Raw genomic sequence first — 15,398 nt, 5'->3', positions numbered from 1 at the left:
GTAGGGCGGGTTTCGTGCAGTGCAGGTACAGGACTGGCTCTACAGTCTCTCCGCCCAGGCAGCGGGAGGGCAGCGTGATGACGTATCAACAAGGGACGCGGGGGCGGAGCGCGCGCTAGCAGACGCGGCAGTATTAAACGGCTGCAGGCGCGGCGAGTTGTTAGTGGCTTCCTTCGTCTCAGGCGTTCGTAGTCGCGTTCTGCCTCTCGCTCTCATCCTGTGAAGCCTAAGCCGGCTACACCTTCCTCACTCCTTCCACCTGTAGCCGTGTCATTGCGACTCCGCCACCATGTTCGAGGCGCGCCTGGTCCAGGGCTCCATCTTGAAGAAGGTGCTGGAAGCGCTTAAGGATCTCATCAACGAGGCCTGCTGGGACATCAGCTCAAGTGGCGTGAACCTGCAGAGCATGGACTCGTCTCATGTCTCCTTGGTGCAACTAACCCTTCGCTCCGAGGGCTTCGACACTTACCGCTGCGACCGCAACTTGGCCATGGGCGTGAACCTCACCAGGTGAGCTCCAAAGCCTCGGGCATCCGGGCCTTGGTCCACTCCTACCTCTGGCTCTTGGCGGGAGCTCCTACGAGCCGGGCCCTCATTGGCTGGCGTGGGCCATCTGCGTCTTCTCATTGGCCTGCTGCGGAGTAGGGTGGTGGCGGGACCCAGCAGAGCGCGCGGTTTGCAAAGCCCGCGCTGGCTGCAGCGCGAACAGCGAACCCGCTGTTTTCCGCGCCAAAGTCACAAAGCTGGTGGTGGCGGGAAAATGATGGACTTTGCGGTGCCAGGAAAAGACTGTTGCAGAACGCTTTGGTCTTTAAGTGCAGGCGACTTGGACGAGAAATCTTCGTCCTGGTTGACTTTATAGTGTATCCTAGTTCTGTCACCCTATCTAGGGACCAGAGTATTTCTTTTTTTACTGCAAAGTTGCGGTGAGCACCCTAAGATCATGGACTTGAAAACTTTCTCCAGGGCAGTGGCGTTCAACTTTTGAAATACACATATTTAAATCTTAAAGCTTATGATAAATACCATGTTGACATCTTAAAGCTTATGATAAATATCCATAGTACAGGCAGTGTACTTTAATAGGTGTATTAGGTCATTTTTAAAGATAATTGGCCCGATAATTTACTTCACCCACCATAAGGGATTTGAAATTCATAAAATATTGTTCTTTTATTTACATCCAGAAGTGAAATTGCTCCTGGTATGTTGTGGGCCTTTGGGGTATAAATACTGCCAGATTGCATTCCAAAATGCCTGGAACGGCTTGCATATCCCCCGTGCAGTACGTTTCCCTAACTCCCCAGTCTGACAGATGGCGTACTGGTTAAGGGTTTCCCTGGTGGCTTACTGGTAAAGCATCCCTTTGCCAATGCAGGAGATGAGGATTCGATCCCGTTGTAGAGAAGATCCCCTGGAGAAAGAAATGGCAACCCACTACAGTATTCTTGCCTGGGAAATCTCATGGACAGAGGACCCTGATAGGCTACAATCCAGGAGGTTGCAAAAGGGTCGAACACCACTTAGGGTCTAAACTACAGCAGCTAATGGTTAAAAATGGTAACTCCTGATTTTAATTCCATTAGAAAACTAACGATCTTGAGAAGATGGTGTTGATTTAAAACCCTTTGTCTTTTCTGTTTTAGCATGTCCAAAATACTAAAATGTGCTGGCAATGAAGACATCATCACCTTACGGGCTGAAGATAATGCGGACACCTTGGCACTAGTTTTTGAAGCTCCAAGTAAGTTCACCCTTCTACTGAGTTATGGTAGAGGAAACTAAAATGCAGTGTCAGTATTTCCCAAGTCTGATGATTGTAAAATATACCTCTTAGTTTTAAACTTACATGTTTTTCTTCAAATTTGTTTTCTTTTGGTAGATCAGGAAAAGGTTTCAGACTATGAAATGAAGTTAATGGATTTAGATGTTGAACAACTTGGAATTCCAGTGAGTATCAGAAGTTTCTGATTGAGCATGCTGTACACAGTCATGATAGTTATATAACATATATTTATATAATAACTTAAAGCCTACTTCCTAACAGAACTTTTCTATATATCTGATCATGAATATTCCAGAGTAGGGTATTTAGACTAACATATTTGTCATTTTATTAAATTATGGTATTCTACAGTGGCTCATTGGTTTGAATTCATTGCTGCCAAGGACATATTTGTATTAGCCTCTGCATCTTTTTAAAAAACTATTATTCCTAGAGTGCTTGATTTTTATTGAGAGGAGATTTATGAACATCAAAAGAAGATGTGTTCAGATGTTTACAATGCCTAACATGCTCTTGTTTTGGAAAGCAAACCTATTTGTGCTGTTACCATTTGCGTGCCATATCCTAATGTCTTCTAGATTTAGACCTCCTATAGAGTGATAGGTGGAGGCTCTTGTTACCTGGATAGTGCGTTTACTTTTAAAAGTTTTAAGTTCTAATTGGTTTCTTAGTGTGATTATTCTTATACTTTTTTATATCTGCATTTTTTTTTCTAGTAGAATGCTAAGAAATTGCACAATGAGTGATATTTCAGAGTAATCGAAAATCTTGAATTCTGAGTTCTTGTTTAGATGTTGAATCTTCAGGAAGTGAGGGTGCCAAATCTTTCATTTCCATGACCTTTACATTTTTTTGTTTTATAGGAACAGGAGTATAGCTGTGTAGTAAAGATGCCTTCTGGTGAATTTGCACGTATATGCCGAGATCTCAGTCATATTGGAGATGCTGTTGTAATTTCCTGTGCAAAAGATGGAGTGAAATTTTCTGCAAGTGGAGAACTTGGAAATGGAAATATTAAGTTGTCACAGACAAGTAATGTTGATAAAGAGGAGGAAGCTGTAAGTAGTTTTTAAGTAAATAAAATACTTTGAAAAATTAAACTAGGTTATGTCCTAGTCTGCTAAGGCTACCATAACAAAATACCATAGACTGAGTGGCTTATAAACAACAAAAGTTTATTATTCACAGTTCTGAAGCTGGCAGATTTGGTGTCTGACGAGGGCCTGCTTCTTGGTTTAAGAAAACAGCAGCCTCCTTACCTGGTGAAAGGGGTAGGAAGTTCTCTGGGGTCTCTAAAAGGCACTAATCCCATTCATGAGGGCTCTGCCTTCCTAACCTAAGCATCTCCCAAAGTCCCCTCCAATACCATCGTATTGGAAATTTGGTTTTAATGTGAATTTGATGTGGGGTGGACACAAACATTTGGTCCATAGCAAAGTAATTGCTAAGATTAAAGAAAGCTCTAAAGAAAAACAATTTTCATTTTCTTTTTTTTTTTTTACAATTTGCATTTTCAAGTAACTGATTTGTGAGAATTAAAAGACACTTGAAATCTGCAACTGATCTATAAATGCCATCTAACTTAAATTTGTGAGAACGGAATGCAAATTCAGTGCAGCCTTTATAAACTACAGAACAATGGGTTTGTGTATCAGTCCCACACATACTCTTTAAGAATATGATTGGAAGGCTACTCTTGGCTTTTTGGGGGTATTTACTCTGTTTTTACCAAATAATTGAGCAGCTCAATAAAAGGGTCTGGTTGGGAGGAAAATCTAGCTCTTAGGTAATCCTTATATATTAACTTTTAAATAAAGAGTTTAAATATATATGTATGTGTAATAAATATGTATTAGTAACAAAATTCCAGGAGCTAATTCTTTTATTCTAAATTACATCTCATTTCCTTGCCAATCTTGATTTTTGTTTTTCTCTCAATAGTTCGGTAGTTAGGACTCCATGTTTTCACTGATGAGGGTATGTGTTCAATCCCTGGTCTGGGAACTAAGATCTTGCAAGCTGTGGGGCACAGCCAGAAATTTTAAAAGTTCACACATGAATATCTTACTGTTACTATAGTATATACATCTTATGACATCTAAGAAAATTTATGTTAAGGAATATTTCAGTGTTCCTGCTTCCCTTGTTATTTCAGTTTATTTGAATCAAGATTTTTAATACGGTCCATACATAGTTCACTGGGATGTGCTCTTCAGGTTTTTTTTAATCCATTGTTTCTCCAATTTCAGTTTCCCTTTCTCCATTATAATTTAATTTGTTGAAGACAGTAAGTCATTTGTTGTCAAATTTTCCAAAGTCTGGATTTTGCTGAGTTCCTTATGTCAATTAATATGTTTTTCAGATCCTTTTTCTGATAGATACAGCTCTAGGGGCTTGATGATTTTCAAGGTGTTTTGTTTGGAGGTGGGAGAAGGAGAATATTTTATAGATAGTGGTGTGTCCCTCTATAGGAGACATGAGGTATTTGGATATCTTTGTGATTTATCAGCCATAGTAAATTCTGTCTTTAATCATTAAGTCATTAGGGTTTGCAGAATTGTAATATATTAATATATTTTATTCCTTTATTTATTAGCTGATTATTTGTTAATGTATACTATAAGTGAATGGATTGCAGTTTTCTTAATGTTGTTCAGTATAATGAATCTTTTGTTTTCTCCCTAAGGTTACCATAGAGATGAATGAACCAGTTCAGCTAACTTTTGCACTGAGGTACCTGAACTTCTTTACAAAAGCCACTCCACTCTCTCCTACAGTAACACTCAGTATGTCTGCAGATGTACCCCTTGGTAAGATAATAAACTTGTTGAATCTTGGTTTTGTAGGTAGTGTATGTGGTACTTCTCAATAATTAACTATGTTCTCCTGTTTTCTTTCAGTTGTAGAGTATAAAATTGCAGATATGGGACATTTAAAGTACTATTTGGCTCCCAAGATCGAGGATGAAGAAGGATCTTAGACATTCTTAAAATTCAAAGAAATAAAACTAAGCTCTTTGAGAACTGCTTCTGAGATGCCAGCACACACTTAAGTCTTTTTTGTCTTTGTACCTCTGAATACATATTGTAGATACTGTTTTCTGTAAATAAATTTTTTTTCTCCATCCTCTACAACTTGTTTAAAGAAAAGTCCAAAGTCAAATCTGGTCTTGTTAACCGAGTAATACTTCTGCATTACCTAGGAATAATCCTTATAGTTTTTATAAACAAAAGAGTTTTGACTTTAAATGTGTTTTAAGTATCATTTTCAATTTAAATAAAAGTCACTTGAATTTAAGCATCACAGGACAGTGCCTTCATTTGGACTACAATGATTGCAAGTATCCTAAACAAGTTACAATTCAAGCAACTCTTTCATGTAACTGCTCTATTTTTTCAGTCCAAAGTATTCAGAATACAGCGAGTGTTTTGGGGTGATTCATTTGCCAAACTAACTTTGGTATTCTGACTTGAGCTCAAGAAATGAAAAGAGTAGAACACATATAATACTTTGTATTAGCAGAAACTAACACTTTACAGAAGCTTAATGTTTGTAAAGTTCAGTGGCCTTTATAAGGCCACTTATAGCATTGTGGTAGGGAAGTGTTTTTTTAGCCTAGGGAGTCTTGGAATTGTTAGCAGATCTGTGATAGGTCCCAAGAAATATGTTTGTGCAAAAATGGTTTTTCTAGTGTAAGTAGACTTTGGGGAGGGGCAAGTGGGACTTATTCCCCTGAAGGATGAAAATAGTTTCCATGGGTGTCGGGAGTCAACCAAGAAAGTGAAAAAGGCCCAGCAGTAATTGTGCTACAAAGTCACATATTACATTCTAGTTATCCGGTGGTAGAACTCACTGTATCCAGTAGATAAATTATCTTCCGGGTGTGTTGGGGAAGGAGACTGACAGCAGAGGGCCTGGTGGAAGTTTTTGGAGTGAAAAAAATATTTTATCTACACTGTGGTGATGTCTCCACTGCATTTGTCAAAAAAACTAACCCAATTGTACTTTATTATATGTAAATCATACTTTAATAAAGCTTGACATTTTAAGCTTTATGTATTGCAAAATATCCCTTGTGGGCAGGCCTCTTAATGGAGCATGGCCTGAAGATGTGCAGGAAACAAGCACGAGAATGCAGAGTGCTACTCGAGAGCAGGCAGAGATGGCTGCGCAGACCCCAGGGAAGGCGGCCTTCCCTGGGCACACGGAGACCTCACAGCTTTAACTTTCTGGAGCTTCGTCAGCTCGAGCTGACTCTGAGCTCTACACTGCCCGGCCTGCCGGAAAGAAACACGTGGCCGGGTAGCCCTGGGCCTGACTGTGACCCAGGCGGCGCCGCTGCCTAGGAACCCACCGGCCCCGGCGGAAGTGGCGGACAGCCAGCCCGGACCGCAGAGCCTTAGAAAACCCTACGGGGCGCGCTCCGCTTGCGGAGCCCTAAGACCCGACGCCTTCTGCGGGCTGCTGGAAAGAAGGCGGGCTTGAAACCGGAGCAAGTATAATGAGAAGGCGTCGCCCCCATTGACGCCACGTCCGGCCCGTAGCCTCCAAAACATACGCCATTTCCGGCGTCCAGCCGGTCGAGGCGGGGTGGCAGTTGGGGGAGGCCTCGGGCGCTCCAGCTGCCTACCGTGAGCGAGCTGTCCTCGCTCGGACCCCGGATAAGGTGTGTGTGCTCGCTGGGAGGAAGCGGAAGCGCCCACCTCAGGCTTGCGGCGCGGCCCAGACTGCGTTCTCCGCCGGTCAAGGCCGGAGTCCTCGGTGTGGAGCATTCACCCTTCCGGGGCACGGCTGGCCGATTTCCTGAAACCAGATTTTTTTCCATCTAAATTCACGTCGGTTCTTATTTCTCTTGCTGGCTGGGTCTGTAAGCGGACGGGGAAGTAGTGTGGAGAGGCCCGTAGTGCGAAGCTGTGCGCTAAGTGCTTTGCTGATGCTTTAAAAATTCTTGCAACGTTCAAGTGCTGAAGAAATTTTGGGATTCCGGTGAGGCTGGTAAAAAAAAAAAAGCCTGTTGGGCAGGTACTCAGAAAACATTGCTTTACGTTTTTCCTTTTCCCTCTTTTAGAATTCCTACTCAGCTACCAATACGCAATCGTCTGGTGTTCCTCAACGCTATGCCCATTTTTATGTTTTGATGCAGTGTATGAATAGTTAATGACAGTATGTAAACTTTTTTAAAGACTGATACAAATCACAGGTGATTAAATGCTCTCAAAACTCTCCACTTATTGGTAGTTTGGACTTAAAGTTTTATAGAATTAAATTTAGATTATCGTGTAATCAGGATCACAACACTTAAAAACATTGTTTTTGACATAATTTGATCTAACCATTTTTGAAAAGCATATAAGAAAGCATACTCATTATTTTTTCAGTACTTGATATCTGCATCATTACAAAATTACTAAAAAGGAACGGGAGTGTTTAGCACCAGTTCCTTTATAATGCTAATTAGGTTGACTACAGGCCACGTAAAACAGCTTATTAATATTCAGAATTAAGTATATATAAAGCTTAGATATGTTTCACTTTTAGAAATCAAGTAACTTCATGATCAAAATAGGCTTAATTTTTCATTCGCACAACATTGTGATTTTATGGAGGAAAAGTACACAAATTACAAATGTTTTTCAACTTAATCTTATCTACTCTCTTTTAAGCTGGTGAGGTATTAGCCACGATTTCATTATGGGAGTCAACTTTGACTAGTTTGAACAAAAACCATGTGTTCATTCAGAGTTTTTTTGTTTTGTTTTTGATGTAGCTGAAGAAGGAACCTGGAAAGTGAAATTGCTACTTTCAGTGCTTGGGGTGAAGCAGTGCATTCATGCTCAGTCACTTCAGTCGTGTTGGACTCTTTGTGACCCCATGAACTGTAGCCTGCCAGGCTCCTCTGTCCATGCGAGTCTCCAGGCAAGAATACTGGAGTGGGTTGCCATGCCCTCTTCCAGGGGAATCTTACCAACCCAGGGACTGAACCTGGGTCTCCTCCATTGGACTCTACCACTGAGCCAACGGGGAAGCCCTCTGGGGTGGAGCAGAGAGACAGGCAAATCAGAGGACACTGGTATAGTACTGGTAGCCAGTAGCTTATCCAACTGTACAAGAACTTTTACAGAACCTTTGGGTTAAACGGATGATATCCATCAGAGGGAAATAGGCAAAATGCTGATGTGAATGTATTTCATTTCCCACCCTCTCTCCTCTGTCCTAGTGAAATAAGAGAATCACATGAGTATATGCTCCTCTTGCTTTTTCTGGAAGCCGGGACAGGGGGACAGGCAGTACTGTAGCAGAATGGTTGAAAAGTCAGATGGATTTAAGTGACCACTGTTTCACCTACTCTCTTGTGACTTTGAAAAACTTAGGAAGCAGAGGAACATTAATGGAAAAATAAATGTGAAGTCTGGTTCTTGGCAAATGTCTTGATTCTTATTTTACCAGGAGAAACTAGAGGAGAGGCATAATGAGAATGTTTTCATGTCAAAGGAATATCAGGCTCTAAGAGCAATGGAGCTTCAATCACCAACTGCTAGTATAACATGACAGCCCAGGACTCCAGTGTGTATAACAAACACATTGTTGTAGCCTGCAAACAATAATACTTTTCTTTGTTTTCATACTGTAGCTGTGTCAGCGTGTTATGATGCCGTCTCGTACCAACTTGGCTACTGGAATTCCTAGTAGCAAAGTGAAATACTCAAGACTCTCTAGTACAGATGATGGCTACATTGACCTTCAGGTAAATGCAGAAAGGACCTAATGACATTAGCTGGCTCTGTTGATGCTGAGTTAGCAGGGAGATCTTCCAGGTTTTGCTGATTGTTCCTAGGGATTAGAGGGAAAGGCAGGAAAGAAACTGCTGACTCTTTCAGCCATAGCCTGCAGACAAAGGGACCTTGGCAGAGCAATTTCAAACCAATATAAATATTGTCCATTTCTGAGAAATTTTAGTTATGATGCCAGAGTCCAATAGTTGCAAATTTTATTTAGTTTATCTGGAAATAATCAGATTATCTTTTGTTAAGTAGAATTTTTTAAAGACTGTGTTACCAGTTTGTTTACACTTCAGTCAAAACCAGTTCATCTTTTAAGGGAGAAACTTACTGCTAAAGCCAGCAGATTGTGGGAATCTTCCTTCTTTCCTGATGTCATGAGATCCAATTTATTAAAGGTATTCTTTGTGGCAAACAGTAAGTAAAACGGAGAATATTTTTTAAATGTGTGTCCTTCCTGATCATTGTTTATAAAGTACTTAAGGGTGTAGCATCTCCTTTTGACCACTTCCCTTTAGGCTAGGCTATTTTAGGTGGAACTAGGATTAAAGAAGTAGCAGGAACCCATCCTTTTAAATAAGTATCAATATAAAGAAATCAATTATTCTTTGTACTTTTGGGACTCAGACTTGAAGGAGAGAGTTTTTTTAATAAAGCAGGTTGGAAAAGCTTCCAGTCAGTTTGGTCACACACAAACAGGAGCCAAACCTTAGAAATTTGTCTTTGAATGTTAACCTTGAGTTGAACTTGTTAATAAGGCAGGTTACTTGCTCTGTGGGGCAGGCAGCTAATGCTTCAGAAAAAATTGTTTTTAAAACCTTTGACCAAATGCCAACTTAACTTTGAATGCCAGAAATCATTTTTTTCTTTCTTACTTTTCCAGAGCTTGGTATTCACTCTTAATCCCTGTAGATTAGTACAGCCTTCCATGTGCAAAGGCATGTTTATTAAAAAACATGTGTAACATGAGGTGTCTTGTTTTTGTAAGAAAATTATTTTTTAAACAGTACAATGAGTAGTCTGTGGAATGAGACTAGAACTAGAAAAAAATAACATTCTGCTGGGATTTCCTTACTCGAGTTATTGTTAGAGCAGTAACTGGAGCTTCATCTGCAGTCCTTTTTCTTTCTCTCCCAGAGCTGCACTGGGTAGTAGGACTTATTCAAGACACACTAAGATTGATTCTTCATATCCTCCCTGCCTTAAAGTATCTGAGTCCTGGTATATTCATAATGCTCTTCCTTGTCTTTTTTTGTTTGTTTCTCTTCCAGTTTAAGAAAAGCCCTCCTAAGATCCCATATAAGGCCATTGCGCTTGCTACAGTGCTGTTTTTGATTGGCGCCTTTCTCATTATCATAGGCTCCCTCCTGCTGGCAGGCTATATCAGCAAAGGGGTAAGCTGAGGGGCTTGTGGGATTTCCATAAGATGTTTAAAATGTGAGCCACTCTGTTGTCTTGTATCTAGTACAGCATATTTCACCAGAAAGAAGAAAAGGTTGTTTTTGTTTTGTTTTTAAGATTTTGTTCTCAGATAACAAGATGTTTCTTCCTTTGAGCCTCAACAAACTTCTCCCACAGTTCCTATGAGGTGGGTATGGCAGGTGGGCAAATTTTCTCTCTGAGATATGGGCAGTTTTCCTACCGTCATAGTTTGGAACAGCACAGCTGAGTCTAGCACTGAGGATTCCTGAGTGATAAAGTTTGTAACTGGAGTGGGATGCTATTATTGTAACTGCAGTGCCACAGACATACAGCTGTAGTTAGTGTTTGGGCAGAAGCAGTGAGGCTTGTATAGGTCTGGGGCCACTGACCAAGCCAGACTTTTGGCTCATGGACCAGATCTTTCTTAAATTGGATTTGAAGTTCTATTGAGCTTCAGTATGATACCTTAGAAACCTAAAGTAGTTTTTGGTGATTCTGTCTCTTGGATTGTATAGTAGTGGTAGTGTTAGCCACTCGGTCATGTCCAACTCTTTGTGACCTCATAGACTGTAGCCCTCCAGGCTGTTCTGTCTGGGGATTTCTCCAGGCAAGAATACTGGAGGATATTCTTCTCCAGGGGATTTTCCCAACCCAGAGATTGAACCGGGGTCTCCTTCATTGTAGGCAGATTCTCTACCATCTGAACCACCAGGGAAGCCCAATACAGATGCTTATACACAGCATGTAAACTAATATTGACCATAGTTCACATCTGATCTTCAACACACACCAGACCAGGGGATGATGGTCACATTGTTTTGTATAGGGAACACAGCAAAGGGCTAAAACTCTGGACATCTTGGAATTAGGAATAGTAGACTGTCAAAATAAAATGGCTGCATATGGCTTTTGAGATGTATATAAACTTGCTTTAGCTGTGTAGCAATTTGTCTTTAGCTATTTTTAAAGTATTATGTGGCTTCCAGAGGCTTACTTAGTGCTGTCTAAATTTGAACTTCAAACTTCAGGACCGCCTTCAGTTAACTTTATTAATGATGTAAAAGTTGAGAATGGAGGTGAGATCACACCTTGTGTGATTTATATAAGACTATAAGTAAGGATAAAGGTGTTAACTAAGAAAATCAGTTATTAGATTATTTTGGCTTTTGGTTTGGTTTGGGGTTTTTTCACTTCTTATTGCAGACATTTCAAACAAAACAGAAGCAGATGAACATAATGAACCCCCAGTACATATCCACAGCTGAACATCAACAGTTAGTGACCTTTTGTTTCATCTATACCCCCAACTTTTTTTTTCCTATGTATACTAAAGCAAATACCAGATTTATATTTATTGGTAAATTATTATAAGTGTGCATCTTCAGTATGCATCTCTAACAGTTTTTACCTAAATCTAGGGGTATTGTCTTAATACAATTTACTTTGTTTTTCTAGTCCCCTTTTTCTTGCGTCCTGATAAATTTAGGAACTTGCTTAGATTTAGATCTACTTTAGTTTTGTTTTAGAAAGAATATTTCATAGGGATGCTGTATGTTTACTATTACACATGGGTTCTCAAAGCCTTTAATAGTTTTCTTTCCTTCTGGCTCAGTACATTATCCCAGGCCCATCTGTATATTCCCTGTCCCCCAACTTTTAAACAGCCATTTCACTAAGGAGCTCTGGTTTCTTTATGGGGAGTAGATTTAGAGCTCACAAACTGGGCATTAATGATGCCGTTACTATTGGTTTTCATTTTTTCCAGGCTTTTTCAGAGACAGAATTAGGAAATAAGTACCCTTTAGAAAACAAGGAAATATTGTATAGACATTGACCTGACCAAAAAGTTCTTTTGGGTTTTTCCAAAACATCTTACAAAAAACCTAAATGAACTTTTTGGCCAATCCAATATGTCATAATAGCTGTAGTATTAGATATTTCCCATGCAAGTTTAAGATTACAGTTTGAACTTAATTTCTTTGCTTGTAGGTATGTATGTCTATCCCAATGATATTGAAATAATTTATTCATGCCTTATTTGACATTCAATGGTTTAAAAGTAATTGGAGAAGGAAATGGCAACCCACTCCAGTATTCTTGCCTGTAGAATCCAAGGGACAGAGGAGCCTGGTGGGCTGCCATCTATGGGGTCACACAGAGTTGGACGCAACTTAGCAGCAGCAGCAGCAGTTTAACAACAGTTTAATGCTAAGTAAAAGAAGGCTGAATGCACTGTAAGTTTTCTTAGCAACTCTTTTAATCCTTAGGATATATCTCCTTAGGGATGTACAGTCAAAATCCAGAAAAAAATAAACAGAAAAAATAGAAAATGTAACACAAGATAATAGAAATAGCACCAAATATGTCAGTTGTGAAAGTTGTAGACTATCATTTTTAATGTTCAAATAATCCCCTTCAAGTTCTCTTCCTTTGGTTTTAAGCTTGCTTTTATTGTCATTGTGTGCCAGCTGAGGCTACTTGCTTTACATGTATCAATCACCTCATTTAATTTCCACTATAACCTTGTGAGGTAAATAATCCTATTTCAGTTTTGAATGAAGCAGCCTGTCGGTATATCAATACATTGCATGTATAGCTCTGTTAAAAGCGGATCTTTATAGATTGTGTTGTGGTGGTTTAGTCGTTCAGTTGTGTCCGACTATTGTGACCCAATGGACAGTAGCCTTTCAGAATCCATGGGATTCTCCAGGCAAGAATACTGGAGTGGGTTGCCATTTCCTTCTCCAGGGGATCTTCCCAATCCAGGAATCAAACCTGGGTCTCCTGCATTGCAGGCAGATTCTTTACCAACTGAGCTATGAGGGAAACCCAGATTGTGTTATAATAAGGGACAAAAAACAAGGCACAGAGTTTGGTATATTCACAACTAAAAACTTTAAAGGAGTAAAAGTTAGCCAAAATATCTGTGAATGAACATGAATAATTTCTTTATAATTTTAATACTTTGAAATTTTTCTGCAATTGTTAAAGAGACAAAGAGATGTAAACCTTTTCTCTTGTTAGTATACTTCCCAAAGCTCTGAAAAGTATATGATAACTGATTTATGAATTGGACCCATGACTTTAAATTTTATTAACTTGCATGTAGTAATGTTTGCTTCCTTCTGCCACCAGGGGGCAGACCGGGCTGTTCCTGTCCTGATCATTGGCATCCTGGTGTTCCTGCCAGGATTTTACCACCTGCGCATTGCCTACTATGCATCTAAAGGCTACCGGGGATACTCCTACGATGACATTCCAGACTTTGATGACTAGCACCCACCCCAGCCCTGAAGAAAAGAGTCACAGATGGAACTGAGCCCAGCTTTAAGACATTGAGCAGAAACTATGACTATGGGCTAAGGAGTTCTGCAGTTTGCAGATGTTTAACAAAACAGTGGCCAAATTTTATGGGTCCATCCTGAAAGATGTTAACTAAGCTCACAAGTAACTGTCATTCAGGCATTCTCTTATTTTTCATTTTCTGGCCCTGGCAAAAAGCTCCTGACAAAAGTTTTTCTGTATGAATATGCATCATGGGAGAGTAGCAATATTAATTGTATGGGAAAGTGGGAGGTTATTCTGTAGTGGAAAGTGTTCTGCCACCACCCTTTTTAGAGTTGAGCATTCTTTTAAATAGTCCTCATGGTCAGAATGTTCTTATGGCAAATGGAAGAATGCGATATGTCAGATTTCTTATTACTAAGAAATTTATTTTGAAAATATCTTAAGTGTCTTCTCCCTATACTCTTTAACTTTGTGTTCTAGTGGAAGACCTTGGCACAATCAAATATCATTGTGGTGCATCTATATTTTTCACTTGGTTTCTTATTAACAACAACCAGAAATTTTTTAAACCTCCAAGCAAATTTTCAAAATGTAAACACTTTTCTCTGTACACCAATCCTTGACCAGCTCTGATCTGGCTCACTGATAGGTTGGCCAGCATATAATTAGCATATAATTTGGATCATTCTGTCCTGTGTAGATGAAGATGTTCTTATATCATACCTTTATGGACTAGACTTTTGGTTGTTTCCTAAGGAAAAAAATATAGATGAATGGTTATTATTTAGAGTTTATAGCCCTGTTGTTAGCACCTTGTGTTAGTGACATTCTGCTGAAGATTTTAAGAATTGGCCTGGATCTCAGAGGACTGAACTAACTGCCTTAGCTTGATCTGCCTCCTAGCTTGCAAAAAATGACTTGTATTCAAAAGAAATTAAAATGTCAAAATCTAAATCCTAGACTTAAAAATTAATTTTAACCTATTTTAGAAAACAGTTTAATGATTATATGTCTTTGATCCCAATCCCCAGGGCAACCTGCAGTTTCGGTTAACTAGCATTGTGCTTACTTTGCTTTCTAGTCATTGTTTTATTCTGAAGTCAGAGCTATGGTTTTTCCAGTAGTCATGTATGGATGTGAGAGTTGAACTGTAAAGAAAGCTGAGCGCTGAAGAATTGATGTTTTTGAACCATGGTGTTGGAGAAGACTCTTGAGAATCCCTTGGACTGCAAGGAGATCCAACCAGTCAATCTTACAGGAAATCAGTCCTGAATATTCATTGGAAGGACTGATGCTGAAGCTGAAACTCTAGTATTTTGGCCACCTGATGCGAAGAACCAACTCATTGGAAAAGACCCTAATCCTGGGAAAGATTGAAGGTGGAAGGAGAAGGGGGTGACAGAGGATGAGTTGGTTGGGTGGCATCACTAATGTGATAGACATGAGTTTGAGTAAGCTCCAGGAGTTGGTGATGGACAGGGAAGCCTGGCATGCTGCAGTCCTTGGAGTCGCAAAGAGTTGGACACGACTGAGCGACTGAACTGAATGAATGGATTTGAATAAGTATAAGGCTGGAAGTGCCATTGGCTGAGATTTGAAGGGCTATAGGTAGAGTGGTGTTATTGGGGAAGATGAGTTCAGCTTCAGATGTATTAAATTTAGATGTCCACTTGACATCCAAGTGGAAATACTGAGTAGGCAATTGCAACATGTAGTTTGGAGTTTGGGAAGGAAGTAAAAACTATAGTTAGAAATTTGGGAGTCAGTATTGGGGTGGTTTCTAAAAGCTGTTACACCCTCACAGTGGGCACAAATGGGGAAAAATATCTAGTCTAAGACTCAGGAAATGAGGGACAGTGAGAGGGTGACCTGAAGCAGCCACCAAGGTTAGGTGCATTTGGTAATGGGAGAATAGGTTGGGGAGTATAGTAGTCTAAAGTTCTTGGGCTGTGACAGTGAAAAGGTGAGGAAATATATAAAGCTTAGTATCCTTGGCTGTGTTTGCAAAGCTAAGAACCAGAAGGTTTTGGCCAAACTAAATTATTTGGCCATTTTTTAAGGGTAATGATAACTACTAATAAGGGGGGAAAAATTAAAATGGAATGGTGGGGGGAGTAAACAGC

General features: G+C 39.9%; 2 protein-coding genes across 8 annotated transcripts; both read left to right on the top strand.

Moving 5' to 3' along the window:
- Positions 1-141: 141 nt before the first annotated feature.
- PCNA (proliferating cell nuclear antigen) lies at positions 142-5,083 on the top strand. Its single transcript, XM_020883666.2, has 6 exons — positions 142-510; positions 1,647-1,744; positions 1,883-1,950; positions 2,650-2,844; positions 4,473-4,596; positions 4,687-5,083. The coding sequence occupies exons 1-6, from the start codon at positions 290-292 to the stop codon at positions 4,764-4,766; spliced, it is 786 nt and encodes a 261-aa protein (XP_020739325.1). The 5' UTR covers positions 142-289; the 3' UTR covers positions 4,767-5,083.
- Positions 5,084-6,341: 1,258 nt separating this feature from the next.
- Positions 6,342-14,229, top strand: TMEM230 (transmembrane protein 230). 7 transcript variants are annotated; one of them, XM_070472297.1, is made up of 6 exons: positions 6,459-6,808; positions 7,554-7,702; positions 8,418-8,531; positions 9,837-9,959; positions 10,084-10,153; positions 13,123-13,287. In XM_070472297.1, the coding sequence occupies exons 2-5, from the start codon at positions 7,658-7,660 to the stop codon at positions 10,150-10,152; spliced, it is 351 nt and encodes a 116-aa protein (XP_070328398.1). In that variant the 5' UTR covers positions 6,459-6,808; positions 7,554-7,657; the 3' UTR covers position 10,153; positions 13,123-13,287. The 7 variants fall into 7 exon arrangements, with proteins under 7 accessions (XP_020739331.1, XP_070328398.1, XP_070328399.1 ...); XM_070472298.1 differs by lacking the exon at positions 13,123-13,287 and adding an exon at positions 11,191-11,956; XM_020883672.2 differs by lacking the exons at positions 6,459-6,808; positions 7,554-7,702; positions 10,084-10,153 and adding an exon at positions 6,342-6,452 and having other exon boundaries at positions 13,123-14,229.
- Positions 14,230-15,398: the final 1,169 nt, after the last annotated feature.

This window comes from Odocoileus virginianus, chromosome 9 (assembly GCF_023699985.2).
Source record: "Odocoileus virginianus isolate 20LAN1187 ecotype Illinois chromosome 9, Ovbor_1.2, whole genome shotgun sequence".
NCBI lineage: Eukaryota > Metazoa > Chordata > Mammalia > Artiodactyla > Cervidae > Odocoileus > Odocoileus virginianus.
Note: the sequence above shows the minus strand (reverse complement) of the source record. Positions and strands in the feature narration are given on the sequence as shown.